This window comes from Eretmochelys imbricata, chromosome 2 (genome assembly GCF_965152235.1).
Source record: "Eretmochelys imbricata isolate rEreImb1 chromosome 2, rEreImb1.hap1, whole genome shotgun sequence".
Taxonomy (NCBI): Eukaryota; Metazoa; Chordata; order Testudines; family Cheloniidae; genus Eretmochelys; species Eretmochelys imbricata.
The window spans coordinates 104,995,052-105,019,769 of NC_135573.1; the positions used below are offsets into that span (position 1 = coordinate 104,995,052).

At 43.0% G+C, this 24,718-nt stretch overlaps 1 protein-coding gene across 2 annotated transcripts in view; it reads right to left on the reverse strand.

Moving 5' to 3' along the window:
• The window catches only part of CARMIL1 (capping protein regulator and myosin 1 linker 1), a 257,979-nt gene that overhangs the window by 14,554 nt on the left and 218,707 nt on the right, over positions 1–24,718 (reverse strand). For both annotated transcript variants that reach the window (XR_013345180.1, XM_077810553.1), the window contains exons 30-34: positions 18,630–18,696; positions 18,123–18,319; positions 9,764–9,870; positions 7,681–8,110; positions 1,394–1,472 (exon numbers count right to left, since the gene is read on the reverse strand). Coding sequence is in view for 1 of the 2 variants with exons in the window: in XM_077810553.1 (XP_077666679.1) it covers positions 1,394–1,472; positions 7,681–8,110; positions 9,764–9,870; positions 18,123–18,319; positions 18,630–18,696 (880 nt within the window). In the remaining variant the exon portion in view is untranslated. The remainder of the gene's footprint in view (positions 1–1,393; positions 1,473–7,680; positions 8,111–9,763; positions 9,871–18,122; positions 18,320–18,629; positions 18,697–24,718) is intronic.

Here is a 24,718-nt window from a genome sequence, read left to right on the forward strand (position 1 = left end):
CTTTAACTCCATTACTTGCTTTTCTAACCTCAGGCCTGTTAATATTATTAGAACACAGTAAGTTGATATAAATTAACCAAAACAATGACAAACTATAACTGCAACAGGAGCAGCCGGAGGGAGTTCCTTACAGTGGTGAAATGAGAACGGACAGAGGCAGGAGGGGCTGCTGTGCACACACTGCACTGGTGTTGGGGAGGGGGAAACGTGTTATTTACAGGAGTGAGCAGCAAGGAAAAATAGAGATCAACCACCCGTTAGCTCTTAGTGTGCCCACTTTCCATGGTCCTCTAACCTCAGATCTGCCTATCTTATTGGAACATAGACAGCAAAAGATATTAGTCTGTGATGCCAGGATGATTTAAAAGCATGGTTTCATGGGGCTCTCTCATACAATCTCTTCCTACGCTAGCTTCTAAACCACATTTAGGAATGGTTTGGAAACCATAAACTGGTTTCTGATACGACTGGTCAGCCAATGCTGTTTCAAACATGGTTTGTGAATTATTTTCACACGCTTTGGCAACACTATATTGTATACACCCGAAACCTTGAACTGCCGCTGCCTGTGATGGATCTGCTCAGTGGACTAAGCACTTCGCTTGCATGACTATCAATCCAGCACCTTCCTGTGAGCACTATAAACCAGTGGTTCTCAATCAGGGGTACGTAGAAGTCTTCCAGGGAGTACGTCAACTCACCTAAATCAGGGTTTCTCAACCTGGGGTTCGGAGTCCCAGAGGAGTCACAGGACAGGGTTAAGAGGGTCGCTAGTGCAGGGCTGGTGTTAGGGGGTGGCAAGCAAGGCAACTGCCCAGGGCCTCATGCCACAGAGGGTCCCATGAGGCTAAGTGACATGCTTGAGCCCTGGGTGGCAGGGCTCAGGTTTCCGACTCCTGAAAGGGGTACAATAGTCTGGAAAGGTGAGAACCACTGCTATAAACTCTGCAAAATGAACTCCTGGTTTATGACAGGAGCAAACATGCTTACGGCCCCCTTTTCTCTCTGTGCACTTTGTACTTGCTGCCTCCTGATCTTCAGTTTCAGCTTTGCTGCCACGGTTACCAGTGAACACCCTCTTAAAGGGCTCCGGGAAGAACATGTACAGGAGTTCTCGCCCCACCCCCACAGAGCAGTGTACGAGTGAAACAACTGGCCATCAACCCAGCACTGAAACTGACTATATATGAAGTGCTGTCAAATGCAGAAAGTAAATAAACTAGAAAAATGGCTCTCTCCTCTAATCACTTTTCAGTTATTCTAATCTTAATGGGTTGCTTATAAAATAGTAGGCACACAACATGCAGCTGGAAGTGTGATTTCAGGCGGAAAGTGTTCAATTTATTGGCATTATAGGAAGTGCTGTTCTCAAGGAAACTCAAAACAACTGTACCTGTACCACTGCCATCCAGCCGTTCAGAGCTCACGGTGGTATCGTGAGAATCCCTGGAAGCCACTTCGTTCCCTAGTCTCTAAAAAAGAGAAAGAGAATCCCTCAAAATTATTATCTATAAATCACAGTATTCAGTGGTTCATTACAAAGAATCTTATATCCAGAAGTTAAAAACTGCAGAAAGAAGCTCTAGTGATTATGCCTGGATGTGTTTTTATGTTTCTGGTTGCAGCTTTGGAAATCTCCTATGTGGGAAGGAGACCACAGTGATTTTGGTTACCAACCAGGCCACAGTGCTGGCAGAGTCATGACAACATGCTCATTAAGTGACAAACCTGCTAAGGAATAATGAGAGTTGGAATCTGACAGTCCAGTTAGAAACTGTTCTTTTCCACTCAAGATGACCAAATGTATTATTGACGTTAAGTGAAATAAAACACTGGACAAAATTAAAGAGTTTATCTGCTCTAGGAAGAAACAGACACCTTTCTAAAGATCCAAATTTTGAAGCAAAGATTGCTGAACTGGTCTTAGTTAATATGAAAACCTATGTGCATGTGGGGAAATATCTTGGAAATCTGAGCTGAATCCAAGAAGTGCCAGTTCCTTCAATATTTACAGACCGAGATTTTTAAAATTTTTAACTTCATAGGAGCTGCTGGGTGCTCAAAACCTTTGAAATATCAGGTCACTTATTTAGGTGCCAAAATATGGATCCTGAACCTAACTTCATGCACACATTATTAAAAATCTTAACCATGATGTCTTTGCCTCAAGGAGAAAAAAGCTATAAGAGATAAATCTGTAAATTATTTGAGCCATATTATTGTCTAGAGGCCAAGTGCACCAGGAATATGCGTGTATCCCTTTTCAAGAGGATCCTGTTTATACAGTGGTACAAGAATTGGTCTCTGGGATTATACTGTTCCTTTCAATACCCTGCTCACTCATATGAATAGAGCAAAGAGACCAGAAGAACCATACAGAGCCCACAAGTTATCTGCAAACCAGCAATAAATAGGAAGGCTAGTACTCAGAAGACTAGGCGTAAAGTGTAAACCTTAAATTAAAAAATAAAATACATTTTGCAGGTAGCTCTGATCTTGGTTTAAATCTGCCATTTGAAGACAGATCTCTAACTCTGAAACGCAAACAAATTCTTTGCATAGTTATTACTACTTTCAGCATTATAAAACTGTCACATTCATTACATCCTATTGCCATCAGGACACCAATGTGGTATGACTGGCACTGTGAGGTTATCCTCTGTCTTTAAAGTAACGCCCAGAAGTCCCAACCAGACACAGTACAAACACATACTGAAGACAAACACTGCCACAAAGAACTCTCAATCTAAGTGAAGATTAAATGCATCATTTAGGTAAGAGAGACATAAGAGGAAAACGGAGGAAGGAAGACAAGGGTAACAGTGATAAGAACCGATAGGGAGGCTTATACTAGCTATATGAAAATTAGTGGGTTTAAAGTAAAAACCAAATAAAACACAGTATTTTAGGTATAAATAAATAAACAAACAAAAACTATTAACATCTGTTATCCCTGAAGGCCACCCTGTCTAGCCATTGTCAGGTGGAACTTACCACAGGTATCCTGGTAGACTTGGCTGCCTAGGAGAGCTATGAAGGACAGTACAGTGGGCTTCATGAATTAACTGGTGCTTCCATTTTGCTAATGCTCTAATGGCTCCCAAAACATTTTAATGAGAAAGCGTCTCTCATATATCGTATACAAAGGAATGGAGTTATTCAATGTTTACTCCACCTATTTAAGAACTGACATGGTCACTGCATTTCCCCACATTTGCACTAAGCGCTTGCCAACGCACAGTTTGTTGTTTAGAAACTGATCTAGTTAAAGCACACAATCTCTTAGTGAGGATACGACATATCAGTACAACTGCATCCACAATAGGGGGTTTTACACTGTATAAATTCACTCCCTAGCCGAAATAGTTAAATCCGTTCAAAAATTGTGCGTAGAGCAGGCCTAACCATGGACTGGTTTCAAGTGCACAAGTCCCATATAAGCTAAAAGGTCATTCAAAAAAAAAAAAAAGTGAAAGCCAGCCCACTCTTGCAGGAGTGTTGTACTCTGTACCACTGTATAAGAGATCCAGGTTCATTTTCCACTCCTAGTTCTCCTGACCCATGGTCTATTTTGGCTAAATTCTCCCCCAAGCCACGTTCTTTGTCAACGTGCCTTAAGGGGGTGTCTCTCTCTTTTTAAAGAGAAAAAGCCTCCCCAAATTTGTGGGGAAAATTCACTTTCTTAATGTAGGCAAAGTCACTTTGCGTTCAAGAATATAATTTGCTATTTTCACCATAGATTGTGAATTTTCATTCATACTTAAAAAAACATTCCTTTTCCTTTGCAAGTATTGATGAAGTACAAAAAATTGTGCATAACTATGTAAATGTATTATTAGATTTTGTTTTACCCTTTAGATTGATGTTTTGAGTTCACAAAGAAATCCACTTTTATGTCTTGAAATAATACAGAGATTAATTCAACTAACCAAAACAAATGCAAATTTTTCCAAGTGGTCATTTTAATGTGTTGTTTATCCCCGTTTCTATGGTAAGAGCACCACTGGACAGCTCCACATTATAGCTCATATTAAAGTAGACAATCATATTTCAAACGATGTATCATGTGCATGTGTGTAGAGAGGGTACATTAAGTTGACCAAATCAGCAGTGTCTGTCTGGCGCTTGCTAGGAGGGGCCGACAAATATATGATCGATCATTTGCACCAGAGCTATGCTAGTCTCGCTGCAGTCTAGGTCTGTCCATGACTACTTACATGAATATGTCATATGTAAAATATCTATTGCACTACACACACAAATATTTATTTGGCTCCATAAAAAAGGAGGGCAAGACAGGGAAATGTAGCACTTGCACCTGAGTGCGCAAAAATTCTAATAAAAGCCCTGATAAAGAAACAGGGTTGTTAAGGAGCTTGGTTGCCTGTATATCCTGCCAAAAGATATTTAAATATTCAGTTCTGCAAACACTAGATGGAGCTAGATGATCTTTATATCTGGAGAAAATCAGAAAAAACACTGATTCCGACTCATTTATTTTGTGGCATTAGTGCCAATTCACACATCAAATTCACAGTAAAAGAAAACAAAAAAGCTTTTGCCATCTTTTCATCTACTGTGCACCTGCTCATCATCTGTAACTGTAATAAGACTGCAGAAGGTCATGAATGAAGTAGTAAATTCCTTATGGATTTGTTTTTACTTAGGATAGATCTGAATTTAAACAACCATCTTTAAGAAAAATTTAATTCACTAACATCAGAATCCTGATAAATCTGAAAACTTTAAGGGAATTGGTGATCCATCATTTAAGTTATGAATAAAAATGAAAGACTGAATTCTCCCATAACAAAACTAGTTGAGATCTGCTGGATTACTCAGAGTACTCAAGTTTTCATCAAAATGAAAGCAAAGCTATTACATATTTCAACCCTGCATGATGTACATAAACATTAACCATTCCTCTTTTGTGCAACACAGTACAAAGACTTGTGATTAATCTTAAACAAAGATAACTGAACTTCCTTTTTTGTACAGAAATCCTATTTTAATTCAGCTTTCTGACCACCACTTTAAAAATAAAACATTGCCAGGTCAAAAATGGCCCTACGGGTTTTGCCTACACTGCAATTAGACACCTGTGTCCATCCTGTGCCAGCTGACTCAGGCTCGCAGGACTCGGGCTAAGGGGCTGTTTAATTGCAGTGTAGTCTTCAAGTTCTTGGGCTGGGGCCTGGGCTCTAGTACCCTGCAAGGTGGGAGTGTCCCAGAGGTCCAAGAAGTTTATACTGCAAAGGAAAAGCCCTGCAGCTGAACCCCTGGAAGTCCTAGTCAACTGGCACAGGCCCGTCACAGGTTTTTATTTGCAGTGTAGACATACAAAAGGTAAAGGTGGGTAAAACCCTAGGTTTTACAAAAACCTAAGACCAATAAAAAAGTTTCAGCAATTTTTTTTTAAAATTTCAATATAAATATTTCCCCCCTCCCCAACGTCCCCCTCCCTTACACCATTGGGCAAGTGAATGGAAACTAGAAATGAATTATGAACAAACTGAGTAGTCTATTTTCTTTTCCAAGCTGAGAGAAATACAGAGAGTAAAGAAGCAGCATAGTTGAAAGTAAATAAAAAAATATTAGTACAAAAGGTGAGTGACCTTCTGTTTGTTCAATTTTTCAACCAATGATACCTGTGTTAACACCTACTGATGTGAGAAGTGCGGTTACCTAACAATTTTTCAAAAAATTACAACATGCTGGTATTCCACAACTATAATCTTTAGATTAGAAAGCCACTGAAGCAAGGATTCTGTTTTGAACAGCACCAAGCCCATTGTTGAATTGAACAATTAACTAATAGCACCTTGGGTTATGAAAGGTTAAGGGCCAGAATGTGATACTCTGACTCACATTCTATAGTACCTTACTCCTCAAACAGTCTCACTGACATCAATGGAACTAGTCACAGTACAGTAAACCCTTATATGACGCGCATTTATACAGAGCATTTTTGACATAACGAGGTTTTCCTTTAAAAAGAACAGGAGTACTTGTGGCACCTTAGAGACTAACAAATTTATCTGAGCATAAGCTTTTGTGAGCTAAAACCCACTTCAACGGATGCATGCAGTGGAAAATACAGTAGGAAGATATATACAGATATACACACACACACACAGAGAACATGAAAAAATGGGTGTTGCCATACACACTATAATGAGAGTGATCAATTAAGGTGAGCTATTATCCTTTAGTGACTCATTTTTATGTTGCGCGCACTATTCTTATATAGTGCGTGCGCTCACGGGAGGGAGTTTGGGCACAGGAGGGTGTGCGGGGTGCCGGATCCAGAGGCCGCTCACCTCGGGCGGCTCCCCATGCCTGCTGTTCCTGGCAGAGGTTGAGGCGCAGCCAGGCAGCTCTGCACGCTGCCTCTGCCCGCAGGCGCCACCCCCGCAGTCAGCGGTCGGGGAGGGACGGGGGCAGCACATGGAGCCTCCTAGCTGCTTGTGGGGAGGCGCCCTGAGCCTCCTCCCACGCCCCAACCCGCTGCCCTGAGCGCCTCCAACATGTACAACTTTGTGATGTTTGGGAACTTAACCCTATTCAGTTCATACAACGCATTTTTATATTACACACCGTTTTCTAGGAACGTAACTATTGTGTTATATAAGGGTTTACTGTACTACTCAACATGAGTCAGGATGGCAGGATCTGGTCCTAGTTGGGAAAGGAAATTTCTTTTGTAAAAAAATATATGATTTTTAACTTGAGTGTCCCTTGAATAGCCCTTGGCTATTAGTGCTATAGGAATGCCTATAGATTAATGCAGAATGTCCTCATCTGACAGGCTAAGAAGAGTGTTCAATGCATTATAGTTTAAATCCTAAGAAGAAAAGCAGTTTTAAAACCATTGCGCTCAGTGACAAAACTAGGTTTATATGGGACACAGTTACAGGAAGGTTACATATTAAGCTATACAAAGACACTGCTCCCTGAACAGTACTGAGAGCAGGGTTCTTTGTTCAATTCAATATACTACGCTATTTGCTCACTAAAAAAAGAGCTGAAATCCACATGTGACCAAATAGGTAGTTTCCATCTCTAGTGTCTATGATTATTTGTATTTTAAGGGCATAAAGAAAGAATAGGAATGATTAGATGTGGTACAAAACAGTTTGTAATAGGAGTAAAGGGATGCAATTAAAAAACAATTGAAACTGAATATCAGCAAATATTGTTTGAAAGGGAGAATTATTCCTCGACACAAAGTAATTCATTTGTAGTACAGTGCAAATGGTGGAAGAACCATTCCTTAATAGACCCATCCCCCAAAACAGAGCGGGCCCACCCATTTACCAACTTGGCTCACTCGTAAACTCAATCCTGACAGTAGGAAACAATCCTACATAGGGCAGGAGATAGGGACTAACTGATCTTTAATTCTGTGATACAGATTTCATTTATGTGCCAGTAAGTCACCCATGACATATAACATATGAGACCCGAAGAAGAGCTCGGTGTAAAAGCAAAAGCTTATCTTTCTCACCAACAGAAATTGGTCCAATAAAAAGTATTATCTCATCCATCTTGTCTTTCTAATATAACATAGCCAATATATTAAATGTTAACCTCTTACCCTTGTGTTCCTTTATAGGGCTCAGTTCTTTCCTACTTTTCATCAACTAGAGTCACCACAAATCAAAAATAAGCCGCCCTCACCTTCTGTGAAGAAGCTGCTCTCCTTTCCTGCTTGGCTTTCATTTCTGCTAGGAGTCCACTGCCCATCACTTGCACCCCATACCTACGCCCTCCCTGTGGGCTGCCTTTGTTGTCACCCCTCTCCGCTCTTGCAGCATCCTCTGGCTGTATCTCCTCTAGAGAGTCTGGTGTTTTTAATTCCTCGGCTTGTTCTGTGCCGCCATTCTGTTCAGCTGATTTTAGCTCTTTCTTAGTAGTGTCCACAGCTGGACTTTTGACAGCCCCCTTGGGTGACGAGGGCTCTTCTGCCACCAATACAGTCTGAGGACGTTCAGATTTGGATCGAGATTTAATTAAGTTGAGAAACCCACTTTTCCGAGAATCTCTTTTTTTCCTTTCATCACCCACTTCACTGGACTCGTTGGCGTCTGAACGTTTCATTGACGATCTCCTAATAAAACAGACACACAGACAAATGTTCATACATTCTTTGATTTTTTTCCTGGAAAAATACCTGTTTTTAATAGTTTCAAAGATTTCTCTTGGGCAAAGCTAACCGTTTGCATCATCAGGAAGTTGCTCTGTGCCCAATTATTATCCAACGCTTATAAATGAGAAATTGGTTATTATGATTGATGCTATTGGCCAAAGTCCATTAAAGTCACTAAGAACTGTAGGGCTAGCATTACTCATTGTGCCACAGAGGCAGGTGAGCCACTTAGGACACATATTTCACTAATTTATTTTTAGGCGTACCTCTGGCCTGACTACTCCTACCTCTAAACTGCAAGTCGCATCAGAGTGGCTCTAATTCAGTCATCCCCCCAAGAATAATTTCAATGTGTCTGCTCTTTTAAGGGTATCCTCACCCCCATGAATAGCTACCAGCTACCATCATGACCCAGGTACTGGATAAAACACAACTTTTGGGGAGCTGCCCCTTTTAGTATTCCAGATCTCTGCACCAACAACCAATGCAGTTCTGATCAGCCATGTTCCCAACCCTACCAAATTCACAGCTTTTCTGGGAGAATGGTACATCGGGTGGCAACATATACACTATCTAATGTTTGCCCTGAAAAACCGTAAAATACGATATGTTGCTGCCCTCAATAAAACAAAATCACTGGCAACACAAGAAAAGTTTAAAGGTATACATAATTTGTATAAAATTCCCATAATTACTGCATATAGCAGTTGTTCAAAACATTTCTTTTTTTAGCTAACATGATTTCACAGCAACTTACTGGATGTCATGTATGGTTTCGTATTTGCAATCCTGAATTACTGCCATCTGCTTGTCATTTTTGATATTTATCATTCACACTTAATTTTAACATTTCCTTTCCCTCTCTCCTCCAGCCATTTACCAATTTACACTTACTATTTACTTAAACATTTTACTTTTATTTACTTAATCAAAAATAGCAAATAACAGGTCACTTTAGGTAGTCTTGAACTAGCTTTTGTTTGTACAGTCACACTAAAGAAACCAGAACATCTTACTGTTGGCTCTATAAAATATCCATCTAGTTTACACCCTTGTAGGCTGGATCTCTTGTTATGTGAGATGTAGAAGGCAGACCTTTCGGATTGAGTCATACACAAACAGAGCAATACAATTTTGTAAAACAAGTGTTTAATTTATACATATCAATAAACATAAATCACTTCCCCATGTCATTTATGGAGGACAACAATCTTAACTAAACACACATTAAAGATACAGGGGCAGAGCCTGAGCCACTGTGAATTGGTATCGCTCCAGTGATGTCATAATAAGTGATGTAATGAGTGATGCCATTTATGGGTATGAAGAAGTCAGTGGAGCTATGCTAATATACATCATCTGATAATCTGGTTGATAGTGTATATTAAAAGCAATTTATTTCAAAGTAAGCTTTTTAAAATGAGTAATCAAATTCACTGATATACTGGGCTATTAAGATATAGTCTGGGTTTGACAGTAGCTATGCAAATTGGAGACCTGAATATTAGAAAAAGAAGTCAAATACAATGTGTTAACCATAAATATTCTATCCTCACAAACTATCAGTAAGAAAGCATGGTCTTTACTTTGACTCATTAGAGGATTTGAACATACTTTGAATCCATTTTTGTCACTTTCTTGGTGAAAAATTCATCAACACCTTCGTCCACTCTACCCATGAGGCCATTCTGTTCTCCTTCCTGAGGTGTTGCCCCACACACCTAATAAAGCAAACGTAACATAAGAAACAAAGCATGGCAGTAAGAAATCTCACTTTTCACAGATGCTGTAAGGCACAAGGATAAATATGAAATTAAACAATAGAGTTATCTTAACAGTACTTAAGGAAATATACAAGTTGTAAAGAAAGGCCCTGACTAGCAAGCAGAAGGCAGGCCTTGAAAATAATAAATTATAAGGCCATAAGGAATGAAGAAGGGAAGATGTCTGGTTCAAAAGATTAACTAATAAGATAAGGGAAAGTTTCTAAAAAGAAGGCCTTTGACCAACAGGGGTGATTGCAGATGGTTCTAAGAGAATCAGTCGCAGAATGAGCCAACATGGCCCTTCCCAACCCATACACCAGAGTTAAAACCTTTGTGAACTCAAGTGCAATGGAAAAAACTGTGAGACAGCAAGGAGCAGGGGAGGAAAGGCCTTGGGAAGAAAGGAGGTCGTAAATCTCCCCTGGATTAAGACTGGAAATAAGGGTGAACTGTCACCAATTGGTTTTTAGCTCAAATCAGTAATTGGGAATGACATAATCTGTTTGTTTAAGGGTATAAAAAAGTAAAACTCTTAAAGGATTCATTGCTAATATCTGCCTGACCACGTTGGAGCCAACCAATGTGGATCTAAGCACTCTTGGGTTTAGCCCATTTGTAAGTATCTTGATCAAAAACATATACACATTTTGTTAGTGTTTGGATGTAGCAAACTGCTTTTTAGGCATGTTTAGAGCAATTGTACAGATGTCATTTGGCCTTTGGATTTAATAAAGATATTTGGAAACAATAACCCCAACTATACATACAATATGATGGGGGCTAATCTAGCTACAACTATTCAGGAGAAAGATCTTGGAGTCATCATGGATAGTTCTCTGAAGACATCCACGCAGTGTGCAGCGGCAGTCAAAAAAGAGAACAGGATGTTAGGAATCATTAAAAAGGGGATAGAGAATAAGACGGAGAATATCTTATTGACCTTATATAAATCCATGGTATGCCCACATCCTAAATACGGCGTACAGATGTGGTCTCCTCATCTCAAAAAAGATATACTGGCATTAGAAAAGGTTCAGAAAAGGGAAACTAAAATGATTACAGGTTTGGAACGGGTCCCATATGAGGAGAGATTAAAGAGGCCAGGACTTTTCAGCTTGGAAAAGAGGAGATTAAGGGGAGATATGATAGAGGTATATAAAATCATGAGTGGTGTGGAGAAAGTGAATAAGGAAAAGTTATTTACTTGTTCCCATAATACAAGAACTAGGGGCCACTGTTAGGATATAGATATTCAGGCCTGTCTGTAAAGGCCTATACTCTAAAAATTTAGGTGTATTCTTATCACTTGGCTAGTTAGAGGTATAAAAGAAAGAATCAAAATCACTGTCTGCCAGTGTAAGGTCCTTCTCTTACTGTGACAGTCTGAGGCCCTGTTCTTAGGCTAAAATCTTTGGCTAAGCAACAGAGGCAGCCATAAACTAGGAAGCGACCGGTCACATCCTCACATTCCAAACTAGTCACATTGAAAGAAGGTGCTATTGGGCTGTTAGGAATATACTCCTGTCCTGATAATGCCTACCACCTCCAGAGAAAGGGAAGTGCCTAGAAAATGTAAAAGGAAACTTAGTTTGATAGCATCCTGTCTGGCAAGAACTCACTTATCAATAGCTGGGATGTGAAATCCTCATTTCTTTGTTGTTCTATCACTGTAGTCCCCATTTCTCTATTGTTTGTCTGTATAATTTCTGTCTGGTTCTGTGATTGTTTCTGTCGGCTGTATAATTAATTTTGCCGGGTGTAAACTAAGGTGGTGGGATATAATTGGTTACATAATCATGTTACAATATGTTAGGATTGGTTAGTTAAATTTCAGGAAAATGATTGGTTAAGGTATAGCTAAGCAGAACTCAAGTTCTACTATATAGTCTGCAGTCAACCAGGAAGTGGGTGGGTGTGAGGGTGGGGGAAATGGAAACAGAGAACGAGGGTGGAGAAACTGGAATCATGTTTAGCTAAAGGGGGAAATGGGAACAGGGACACAGGTAAGGCTCTGTGGTGTCAGAGCTGGGAAGGGGGACACTAAGGAAGGAAACTGGAATCATGCTTGCTGGAAGTTCACCCCAATAAACATTGAATTGTTTGCAACTTTGGACTTCGGGTACTGTTGCTCTCTGTTCACGCGAGAAGAACCAGAGAAGTAAGTGGGTGAAGAAATAAGCCCCCTAACAGCCACCAAATGAAATTAATGGGCAACAGGTTTAAAACAAATAAAAGGAAGTTGTTCTTCGCGCACAGTCAACCTGTGGAACGCCTTGCCTAAGGAGGTTGTGAAGGCTAGGACTAAAACAGGGTTTAAAAGAGAACTGGATAAATTCATGGAAGTTAAGTCCATTAATGGCTATTAGCCAGGATGGGTAAGGAATTGTGTCCCTAGCGTCCATTTGTCAGAGGGTGGAGATGGATGGCAGGAGAGAGACAACTTGATCATTACCTTTTAGATTCACTCTCTCTGGGGCACCTGGCATTGGCCACTGTCAGTAGACAGGATACTGGGCTGGATGGACCTTTGGTCAGACCCAGTATGGCCATTCTTATGTTCTTATTTATGGTTAAATTAGTGCCTGGTGGTTTCTCATATTAATAATTTAATATATTATTAATTCCAACAAGGCAAAAGCTCAAATCCTTTAAATTGTGTAAAAAGAGCAGTTATTTAGTATTCAAGCATACTTTTTTGTTAGCAGTTTTTCAAAATGGAACTCCTGATCTGTGTATTTATTGTAGATACCGGCAGAGACAGAATCTTTGTCAGCTGTTGTTCACCTGGTTTAGAGAGTGGTGTGAGTTCTAGTGGTCTGAATACAAAATTAGGAGCCAGAACTGTAGTGTACTAATTATGCCTCTAACAGACTGTCTCTGTGGTCTTAGGCAAGGCACTTTAGGCCAAAACTTTCAAACTGAATGCCAGATTTAGGTGACTAACTTTAGGCACCCAGCACTGACTTTCATTGAGAACTGTGGTCTAACTCCTCTTTGTGCCTTTCAAAAGTAGACCTTAAAGCCAAAGACAAAAGGAAGAGATTATCCAACTTGGGTGACTCTCTCATGGGAGTATTGTAAAGATCAGTTAGTGTTTATACAGCTCTCTGAAGATGAAACACACTAAATATTATGGGAGGGATTCTCTCCTTGGCTCTGCCTCTATATGCTGGTCTTCCATAATCCCTTTCTGCTGCCAAACTTCCATATCCAGGAGGGGGAGAACACTCCCAATTTAAAACTGAATAAAGCCTCTTTAGATGGCTCTAAAGAGGACCCTGAAACAGCCCCAGTTTTGGCAGTGCCACCACTCACAAAGCAGCACGAGGAAGTTGTTAACACGGCTACCACACTGAAACTTAACTTAGATGGTCTAAATTACATCAGGGAATGCTCTGGCCCCAAAATCTAGAAAATATAAAAGGTGGCATAAAGCCACCTTAGCCCCTCTGCACCTGAGATCCAGGTTCTGTGCTTCTAAGGGGCCAGGACAGATTCTCCTCTTATGGGTATGAGAGAACAATTACTGTTAATATCAAACCCTTCCTTATTAAGACAAATAAGACAGCAGCCTGACTATGAACTAATGTATTGATACTGTGACAGGATCGGGCCAGATGACTACAGGAGAGTGATAGAAGACAGATATATTCGCCCCAGGTTGAGCAGGTCCCTTTTCCCTGGGTAAGGCAACATGGAAGGTTGCAGAACAATCAGGAACTTTCTGGAAACAATTAAGACAGTCAGGCTGATTAGAACACCTGCAGCCAATCAAGAAGCTGCTAGAATCAATTAAGGCTGGCTAATCAGGGCACCCGAGTTTAAAAAGGAGCTCACTTCAGTTTGTGGCATGCGTGTGAGGAGCTGGGAGCAAAAGGCACTAGGAGCTGAGAGTGAGAATGCGGACCGTTGGAGGACTGAGTACAAGCATTATCAGACACCAGAAGGAAGGTCCTATGGTGAGGATAAAGAAGGTGTTGGGAGGAGGCCATGGGGAAGTAGCCCAGGGAGCTGTTGCACAGCTGTTCCAGGAGGCACTCTAGACAGCTGCATTCCACAGGGCCCTGGGCTGGAACCCGGAGTAGAGGGCGGGCCCGAGTTCCCCCCAAACCTCCCAACTTCTGGTCAGACACAGGAGGAGTTGACCAGAACTGTAGGTTCATGTAAACGGCCAAACTGACGGCTGCCGTGAATCTCCGAGGCAAGCAAATCCGTCAATAAGCGCAAGACCCACCAAGGTAGAGGAGGAACTTTGTCACAATACATACATGAAACTTTCTGGTTCCTGAATTGCTGAGCCATGTGATGAGCTTTGTAATATAATAAAATGAACAATAAGACAGTAACTAGAGCACTTATATACCTCTGCTGTGGCACTGTATTCCTCATTTGAAAATATAAGTCCTTTTGGTAAAATTGCATTGTTTCCACTTAAAACAGAATGTGTTCTTTTTTAATAAGGGAAACATCTTTTTCAAAGTAGCACAGTGATGACTTCTTTTTCTGAAAAGAATTTGTCTAATTGGAAATGTCAGAACATATGTAATAACACATATACTGACATCTGTTTTTGGACATCGATATTTATTGTCTCTGGATGTAAATATTTAGCTCATCAGTCAAAAAAATCTTGATATTGGCTTCAAGAGAAGTCGGAATCCATTTAATGTTGGCACTGAAACTCTCCAGAGAAACAAATATTTAAGTATCAAAGCCAAGAGCATTTCCTGAAGGAGGCAGGCATGTAACATTCTGAAAAAGAGGTAACTAATGTGAGGGGCTGGCTCTATCTGACGTTGAGTCTGTCTGGTAAGCTACTGGCAGAAGACGCATACGAAAAACCCCATAACCACAAGCCTGCAGGTGTGCACTGAAAAAGACAGTCAAGTGCTCAAAACAGCTCCTTCGATGGCAACAAAAGTAATGACAGAGGTAAACATAAACAGAGGTGGGGGTTTTAGCAGGGAAATTAGAGGGCAATTATTGGGCCAAGACCAAGACCAGAACTGCCCACCTTGGGAGGGGAAACGCAAAAGGATATCGGTGCTCACTTCTCGGGATGTGGGGGAGGGAACGAGTGTGGTACAGCTATGCTTCTGCAGGGAGTAGTTGAGCTTCTGCTACAATAAACGCACAACCGTAACTGAAGACTCCAATCTCCGTGTATTCCTGTGTCTCCGTTGGTCATGTCTGAAGACATAGGATATCCTAATTGCATGTCCGTCTGTCATGTCTGAAGGCATGCCCCAACAACTAAAATTTCTACTGAATACAGTGACTGCATCACTAACAATGTACAATCACCACCAAAATAACCAAGGCACAGAACGATTTTACAGATGCAATCTGTAATGCTAGTTATTGTTCAATACTGCAACAATACATTGATTTCTGCATATTTTATACTTTACTCATCTAATGCTGAGAAAATTGCATCAAATATGTAAAATACGTTCAGCAGATAAAGAATTTCTTTATGCTGTAAGAAAGTGGCCTGAAAGGAAAATTGAAAAAAAGCAAACAATTTAAAAAAAAAAAAGAAAGAAAGAAATTCAGGTCCTTTCTTTACTGAATTACATGCAGGACTGGAAAAATCAGTGGGATAAGACCTCACAACAGACTGAATGCTGAACAACTGAGAAAGGAATGGATTTTTATTCAGTCTATTTTATACAGCCAAAACTTGTTGGCCTGTTCTTTGTTAACACCTGTAACTACAATGCCTCAGAAAAACTTGGGAGAAAAGAGGTTTTTGTTAAAAATTTAGCACTCTCACCCTTTCAGGTAAGGGGGAGGGACTGCTTCAGATTCTTCTACCAGGGAACCAGGGAAACCCAGACCTAACACTTCTGAAATAACTGGGGTAAACAAGCAGGAAACAGAAAACCACACTTTTCTTTAAGAACACCTGAAAGGTGTGATGTGTCCCTCCCCACGCTCCAATAAAAAGCACAAAATAATAAATAATGACAACAAAGCGTCCCCTCCTCTTTTACCGGTCACCTTGAGTCTGTGCAAGTAAGAAAAAACAAATGCCTTGTCATCCAAATGTGGTCACTGTTCCCAGAAATACTGCACTGACATAAGGAATAACACTTGCTTGTTCTTCATAAACAGTGAGCAAAGCTTTTCAAATACAAGATGCTATCTATGCTGCGCTTCACATTTCCATGCCAGGTAACACTGCACTAAAAACCCCCAATCCTTCCTCCCTCCCCCCAGACAGCAGGATCCTCCAATTCTGAAAACATATGACTGCATGGAAGCAGAAGAGAATGGAACTTGACTCTGCCTGGACATAGTGCCGGTGCTAAGTTTTCCATAACAGAGGTATAGTCCCAGTGCCAGATGACCTCACTTACCCAGATGTCACAGGATACATTAAATAAGTTGAGACGACTAGCGGAAGTTTAGAAAGTGGGAGAATATGACTCAGTTTAGTATGATAGATTTGGAAAAACAAGGCTGTAGTGTACTGCAGTCAAAGGGCCAGCTAAGCCTCTGTCCCCTCTGCACGGCTCTGTCAGTACAAAAGAGATGGCAAGTTGACTTTAAAAAAGACCCAAACAGCTGGCTAGGGTTTCTTTTGGCACAGGAGAACTTCTGAGTGAAATAAAACTCTATACTATCCACTCTTGGCCTTTCCCAGCATAGGGAGTATTTGGCCACAGTGATTTCTGCTCCGGCAATCCCAGACCAGTGGAAGGGTCTCTAGGAGCCTGTTAACCAGCTAGTATAATTTTGGAGCAGTAATGAGGCTGCTCCAAGTTGCAGCAGGGGCCAAACTGGCCCCTGGGCTGCCTCTTGGATAAGGGGTGCTGACAAGTGATATAACACCATCTCTGCTCTCCTCAAGGATCTAGCTGTATAGCTTTAGATGCAAATTCTGTCTGCAGATGTCCATGCCAGAGAAAAAGAACTGGGGTTGTTTATGGAGCAAAAAGAATCACAGAGACCCCACATATGTGTTTAAACTGTGCTCCACAGGAGCTCCATCTGCAGCAGTGAAGTAGGTTGTATTTTTTGGTGTGGGCAATGGCATAGAGAGTGATCTGTTATTATTCAGATCCACTGGCTCAACCTGTGTCTTGAGTATGGGGTCACAAGTGGCTGCAGAGGTCCTGGAATGGTTCTACTGAGAGCTGCTGGAGACAGGAATATGTGCCAGTTTACTCAGGTTTTGTGCAGAAAAAGAAGGATTTCAGTGTCACCAAGTCTCACGATATTTAGTTTTTCCGTAGTAATGTGACTATGTGAGAATCTCAGCTTTCACTTAAAAATCTAAATAAGATTTTATCCCTCATGTTACAGAGAAAAGCTTGAAAAGGTGACCTGAGTGCACCCCTAAAGGCTCAAAAAACTGAGGCAAAGAAAAATATATTTTTAAATCTCAAGATTTTAAAGACAATCTGATAATTGTGGGGGGCCTGACTCATGCTTTTTGAGTGCTTGGGGTTGGCAAAAGTGGGATTTTGTCTTTATTGTAAGAAACAACCAAGTACTAAGATCAGGGGTGGGCAAACTACAGCCCAGGGGCCACATCCGGCCCTCCAGCCTGTTTAATCCAGCCCTTGAGCTCCCGCCTGGGAGCTGGGTCTGGGGCTTGCTCTGCTCCCGCGCTCCAGCTGGGGAGCGTGGTCAGATGCCGCTCTGCGCATGTGTCAAGACCCCTAGAAGCAGCAGCATGTCCCCCCTCCACGGCTCCTACGTTTAGGGGTAACCAGGGGACTCTGTGCACTGCCCCCGCCCAAGCATCACCCCTGCAGCTCCCATTGGCCAGAAACTGTGGCTAATGAGAACTCCAGGGGCAGCGCCTGCGGACAGAGTAGCACGCAGAGCTGCCTAGCTGCACCTCCACATAGGAGCCGGAGGGGGGACATGCCACTGCTTCCAAGAGTTTCTTGATGTAAGTGCTGCCCAGATCCTGCACCCTGACCTCCTCCCATGTCCCAGCCCTGATCCTCCTCCTGTACTCCAACCCACTGCCCTAGCCCAGAGCCCCCTCCTGCACCCTGAACTCCTCATTTCTGGTCCAACCCCAGAGCCCACACCCCCAGCCAGAGCCCTCACCCCTTCCTGCACTCCAACCCCAATTTCGTGAGCATTCATGGCCCACCATACAATTTCCATAACCAGATGTGGCCCTCGGGCCAAAAAGTTTGCCCACCCTGACTTAGATCCTCAGCAATCTTTTAATGGTCACTCACTGATGCTTGGCTGGGCTGTTGTTTTTTATTCCTTTTAGGCCTTAATTTTGTAAAGTGCTCCAGTTTTCTCCCTTCCTCGGATGGCAGCTCTGAGATGAATCCAAAAGTTCGTTTGTCCGGTCTACTGGAAAGGAACGGTGGATCTTCTATATGTATAGGTACTTCTTCCAGTGCTTTATCCAGGTCAAATTCCATTTCTAAGAGCAATCAAAACCTTTAATGAGGACTTAATATGGTATTTTAAACAGAAAGTAATGGCATCATTTGCATTAGGACAGTAACATGTTTGTGGAAAAAGGTGGACTATAGCTAATAAATGTTTATTTCTGAAGTGTTTCACCATAGAAACTTCAAAAAATAAAGTAAGTTCGTTGGACCACAAACTGCAGTCCAGAGCGAGAGTCTTCTGCATTTTCAAATACAGGAACACTTTTCTCACCTTCTGAATGTAAGGAAGCGGTTTTAATAAATTATAAAGAAAAAGAAAAAGAAAAGATACCCACTTACCAAAAGCCCTAGATACAGGCCGGAGCATTCTACTGTGGATGCTTTTCCTTTTAGACTTCGGAGTCATCTATGAATAAAAAATAAAATAAAGAGGTGCTTATTTGGATAGAAGAAATAGTTCAGAGTAATTCTTACCTTAAGAACAAACAAATCAGTTCATAAGGCATGTTTGCCTTGTAAATACAGGGGGGAACAGATTTTTTTTCTTCCTAAATACTTTAAAATTAACTGACATTTCATTGATATGAACCAATTGTACACCAATGAGGCAGGGCTAGAACTGAGTCTAAAACATCCAACTGATTTCAGACTTGAAATATAAGTATTACTGAACTTTACAAACATTAGTAAAGTGATTCTCGGCACAAGTGAGGCTACTTTATCTCAGCTTTACATATGGGGAAAGTGAAGTACAAGGAGTTAACTGAGTTGCCCACTACTCCACAGTAAGTCTGTGGCAAAGCCAGAAATAGATCCCAGTTGTTCGGACTTCTGTTGCAACGACAAAACCATGCTTCCTCCGTTCATTTATCAATGATACCTTATTGAAATCAATCAAAAAATTTAGGCATATAGGTCTTTTGTCACCACCCTAAGGTTCTCCATGTCCCTTTCTACCATAGATTGTGTCTTTTAAAGCCTATTTCACTTCCTTGTCAGCCAGATGAATTGCTGAGTGTGCTGCAGTTTTTTGTTTAAATTTGTTAAAAGCAATTATTTTTTCCTAATAGCTAAATGCCCTATTTTCTCAAAGCAGTTTTGACATTCCGTTGCTTAATTACTACTCTGGCTTACACACAGGCTTGGCAGAATTCAATTTTTGTTTTTCTCATTTCAGTGATTAATGTTGATTTTTATTTTTAACTGTTTTTATTGTTACAGTTGCTGGAAACTCAGGAGGGGCGCTGTAGGGTTGGGGTTAAAGCTGCACTGAAAGCAAGGCTGCAAGGGGCTCCCAGAACTGACAAGGGGGCTGTTGCATGGCTGAGGGGACCAAGACACCGGGGCCCAAGATGCACGAGAAGCTGCATTCCTGGTCCTGTAGAGACCCACAGCCAGGAATGAGAGGACGATGACGAGCCCCATCCATAGGGTGCTGCTGAACAGTTTCTGCCCAGGGATGGCTCTCATACCCCTGGTTGGTAAGGGAGCAGGGCTGTGAGAGTGGGGATGCAGAGGAGACCCCTGGCTAGGACTATGAGGAGAACGATGAGCACCCTGCAGCAGGGGGTAGGGGGCACCCGCAGCTGAATGTCTCCTGCTTGGGAATGGAGCCAGTCAGCAGTAGGGTGACCTCCCTCAGCACCAGGGACTTGTCCTCCTCCTCACAGCTCTGCTCTGCCGTGATAGGACTGCAGCCTTTCCCACACCTTGTGCCTGCAGGTATTGGGTGTCACCGGCCCTGCAGCAGCAGTACAGGGTGCCCTCTCCAACCCTGCTGGTCACAAATCCACTTTTTCATTCACCTTCCAGGAGCATGGAAGACATCCCTGGGTAGGAGCCATTCAGCACTGGAGGACATCCCCCGTGGCCAGGGACTTGACCACCTTGTGGCCCTTGCCAGGCATCTCTGCTCCACTGAGCCAGGACCACAGCCTCCCCACACCTGCCGGGATTAGGTGTCACCTGCCCTGCGGCAGCACAGGGAGTCATCTGCAGCTCTGCTGTCACGTACCCGGTCTCTCTCTCTCACTCCAGTGACAGCAGGACTGCAGAGGGCTCCCGGTGTTGCTGCATGGCTGGTGATACCTGATCCCAGAAGGTGCAGGGTGGGTAGGGAGAGGCTGCACTCTTACCAATTGTATATTTTTTCCTGTCGATTTCAGCGTGTCAGGAAATTGAATCCTGCCGAGCCCAGTCACAGATTCCCCAAGTATACGTAGTAGTACTAGAAGATATAACTCTGGGACGTATTTAAAAAGTGGAAACCAGCTTTTATCAGCAATATCTCTGGCAATGTCAGGGTTTCCACAAGTATGGGTTATATTCACAGAATATAAATTGAAAAATTTATTTATTGAATGTATACATTATTATTAGATGACTTTTTCACTCCTAGATTAAAGAAAATGTTGTGTTAAGGAAACAACTGACAGACGTAACGCCTCACATTGTTCATTGGAAGAAAGACACATTTATTTTGCTCTATGAAATATCCTGAAAGTTCATATGGTAAGAAAGGCTTTTTGCAATGGATAAGGCAGGTATCAGCAATTCTGAGCCTCTCATGTAATTTAATGTGGACAAAGAAGCTAAACTATAAGTTGTGCTTATCTTTTGAGAAGTCACTCTAAAAAAATGACAACTTCTTACTCACACAAATCTGTTTCCACTGAGTCACGGAACTCTTTATCTGCTTGCTTTAGCGGCATATGTATATTTCCACCTACTGTTTATTCCTGTTAACAGTAGAATATCTACACAACTGAGAGTGAGTCAGCAGGCTGGATTCTATTCTGGTTTACGCACAATCAACAGAATTGTTAATCAAGTTCTAGCTTCAGAAATCTTCAGATGCTGCTTGAGCCCGAGAGGGTGTACCTAGGCACCAAGACTTCAGAATGAGTTTGCAACATGGATGGTTTAATTTTTAAAAAGAGTTTTCTAGCTTTTTATTTATAGGAAATTTAGTGAAAAATATAATTAGATAAAATAATGACAATTCAAATGATTTATAGATGTGTGCATGCAATATATATACACACACATACTTCAGTTGTCTGCATCAGTATTTCCATCTGAATGGCTGTAACTTTGTACTGTTCAGACCTGGACAAAATTATGATAGATTTTCATATTAGCATTAAGCGGTTTACCTGCCTCCACTTGATCAAATAAATAAATAATAAAAAGGAGAGGCCAGACTACATAGTAGTCTGATTGTATCTTTTGAGCAACAGAGATGTTTTCCCACTACTATTATAAAGTATTGTCTGAAGCCAACATGCCTTTATGTGGCAGGGAGTTTCCAGTTCCAGAGGATGTCATATTTGACACACATCAATAAATAACATAGTTTCATGAGCAACCAGGAAGAAGTCATCAGCAGCACCTTTTCCATTGTCATCTGAGCACATTTAGCATTTAAGTCATGGAGTAACAATAAACTTGAAGCCCCAGAGTACGGTTTTATTTCTGACACTTTTCAGAGTATAGCGGCACTTCAAATTCAAAAGTGCTTCTGTAATGCACCATAATACAGAGCAAGTGGAAAGAACAAGCCAGGAGCACAGACACTATAGTGACAAGTACTATAAAATGGCTATCAATAAAATAAATGCAATTTTTATATCAAGATTCATCAGCCAGGCACAGGCTCCATCAGCAGGCACAGGCTCCATCAGCAGCTTGATGGAACTGTACAGAACTGCTCTGCTAAACACGTAGTAGACGAGCGAATGCAATTAGTGGACAGCCATACACCAGAACAGTTGCTTGTCCACTCCAGCAGAATTGGAATTACAAGCAACATCTGTGTCTGAAATGGTTAAAGGCATTTCAACTCTAATTATGAGAAGCTGAAGCCAGTTTAGCATTGAGCAGGGTCAGCAATTAGATCACTATTCCAGTTCCTGGTTGTATTAGCAATTGTGGCCTATTCCTCACAATAATGTATCTGTGTGAATTTTAGTCCGATTGCTGTTCTTTGTGGTGTTGCAATTGGAAATCAGATCCACCAAACTGATGAGTTCATGCTCTGAAGATCAGAAACAGTGACAAAAAATAGGTTGATGGGGGATTATCCAACATCTCATCAACTGACATTTGCATTCACGGGGAATGACAGACACTATTTCAGCTTGAACAGGTGTTCTCGGAATAACAGTTGGGATCTACAAGAGCTGCATAGGCACTAGCACAGGGGTCTCAAACATGCGGCGCGCGGGGCTATTTCCTGCGGCCTGCCAAGCGGCCCCCGCCCCCACCCCCACCCACCAGCCTACCTCCAGGCCAGGGGTGGGCAAACTACAGCCCACGGGCTGGCTGGCCTGTGGGATTGCCCCCCCGTGGCCCTGCGAGCCCCGTGCCGCTCCCTGAAGCGGCCAGCACAACATCCCCACAGCCTGGGGGAGAGGGGCAGAGGGCTCCGTGCACTGCCCTGGCTTCCAGGCGCCGCCCCCCACAGCTCCCATTGGCCGGGAACAGGGAACCACGGCCAATGGGAGCTTCAGGGGAGGTACCTGGAGGAGTGGCAAAAGCAGCGCACAGAGCCCTGTGCCCTCACCCCCCCCCCCTCCCCTGGGCCACAGGGACATGGTTCGGCTGCTTCCCAGAGCAGAGCGGGGCCGGGGCAGGGGCAGAGGCAGGCAGGGAGCCTGCCCTGGCCCCAGTGCGCACCACTACCACCCTGGAGCTGCTCTAGGTAAGCGGTGCCGGGCCGGAGCCCAAACCCCTCCTTCACCCTGTCCCCCAACTCCCTGCCCTGAGCCCCCTGCCTGCACCCCAACTCCCTGCTGCACCCAAGCTCCCTGCCCTGAGCCCCCTGCACCAACTCCCTGCCCTGAGCCCCCTGCCTGCACCCCAACTCCCTGCTGCACCCCAGCTCCCTACCCTGAGCCGTCTGCCTGCACCTCAACCCTCTGCCACACCCTGCACCCCGCACCCGAACTCCCTGCCCTGAGCCCCTGCCACACCCCGCACCCCTCCTGCCCCCCCTGGGGGCAGGGAGGGGGCATAGTTGGGGTGTGGACTTCGGGGAAGGGGTTGGAATGGGGGTAAGGAAAGGGTGGGAAGAGGCAGGGCAGGAGCGGGGCCTCCTGGAAGGGGTGGGGGCGGGGGCAGCGAGGGGGAGGGGGTGTCAGTGATGCAGCCCTCGGGCCAATCCACTAGTCCTCATGTGACCCTCATAGTCATTTGAGTTTGAGACCCCTGCACTAGAATGCCAAATTGGGGCACCGCTACAAAGCGGTATAGGACAAGCACTGAATTTCTTGCACTGATGCTCCCAGACACGCACTGGGTGTCATCTTCACTGAGATGTCAGTGGAAGGGGAGACTATGACCCATGATCAGGCTCAGGCTGGTGATCATGTGTCAATCTGTGGACATGAATCACCACTAAAAGTTCTTTGCCAGCTAAGCAGGACCCACCAACTGCAGTGTTTGCCAGGGCTGGAGGTGGAAGGGTATAAATGCTATCCACTTGCCAGGGCTGCATGAGGAGTAGCTATACATACAATTTTATTTGAAAACTTTTAAGTTGTCTAAACCATTTAGATTTTGTACAAGATGGGCTTCTTACCAAGTGACCTTTCTGGATCACAGGCGCAGCAAAATGGGTCAAAGTGTTGTTTTAAACATGACAGTGTGCTCTTTTTAGAGGCTATTAGAAGACTTAATCTCAGCCAGTGTGCAGTATCCTCTGGCAGCCCAGGATGTTTCATTACTACAGAGGACATGTGAACTTCCGGATCGTGACCTCTCTTCCAGTCTGAGATGGTGGGCTTGCATCCAATTTCCCACAGTAACCAGAGGCTATTCAGACTTCTCTATGGCCAGGCCCCTTCTACCTTCACTCAACAATTCTCCGCCTTTGGCCATACAAACAGAGGAGCGACTCAGTTCTTCTGCCTCCTGTTACAATCCTGGCTTTTACACACACATTTTGGGGCTGCAGTGAGTGACATTTTCCCCCAGATTTTACCTGAATGGGTCAACGCACTGAGCTTTTTCTGGACCATGCTTCCTCCACCCTCCCCTACTCTTCCAAGTATGGTGCAGGTGGCTGAATGGAACAGACAAAGGGCTAAGGGCTGCTCTGTCTATGAGGAGACTCAGGTAGAAGTCACACAGAGAGAGCTTTGCTACACTTACTCCCAAGTCCACAAACCCTTGCTTTGCCAGGGACAGGGACTCAGAATCTAGATAGCATGTTGAGGTCTCTGTGTCTACTCACACCAGTTATTTCCCCTGTGGAGGTGCACCCATATAAGTGGGTCAGCCCTCTTCAGTAGCAGGGACCCAACAAACTGAACCATGCTCACTGATTAAGGACTCTTTAATGGGAGGGTCAGATATTCCCATGAAGCTGCCCTGGTCCAATCTGCCTCTGAACTCCCAAGTCCCATGCCATTTTCTTAAGTAACTGA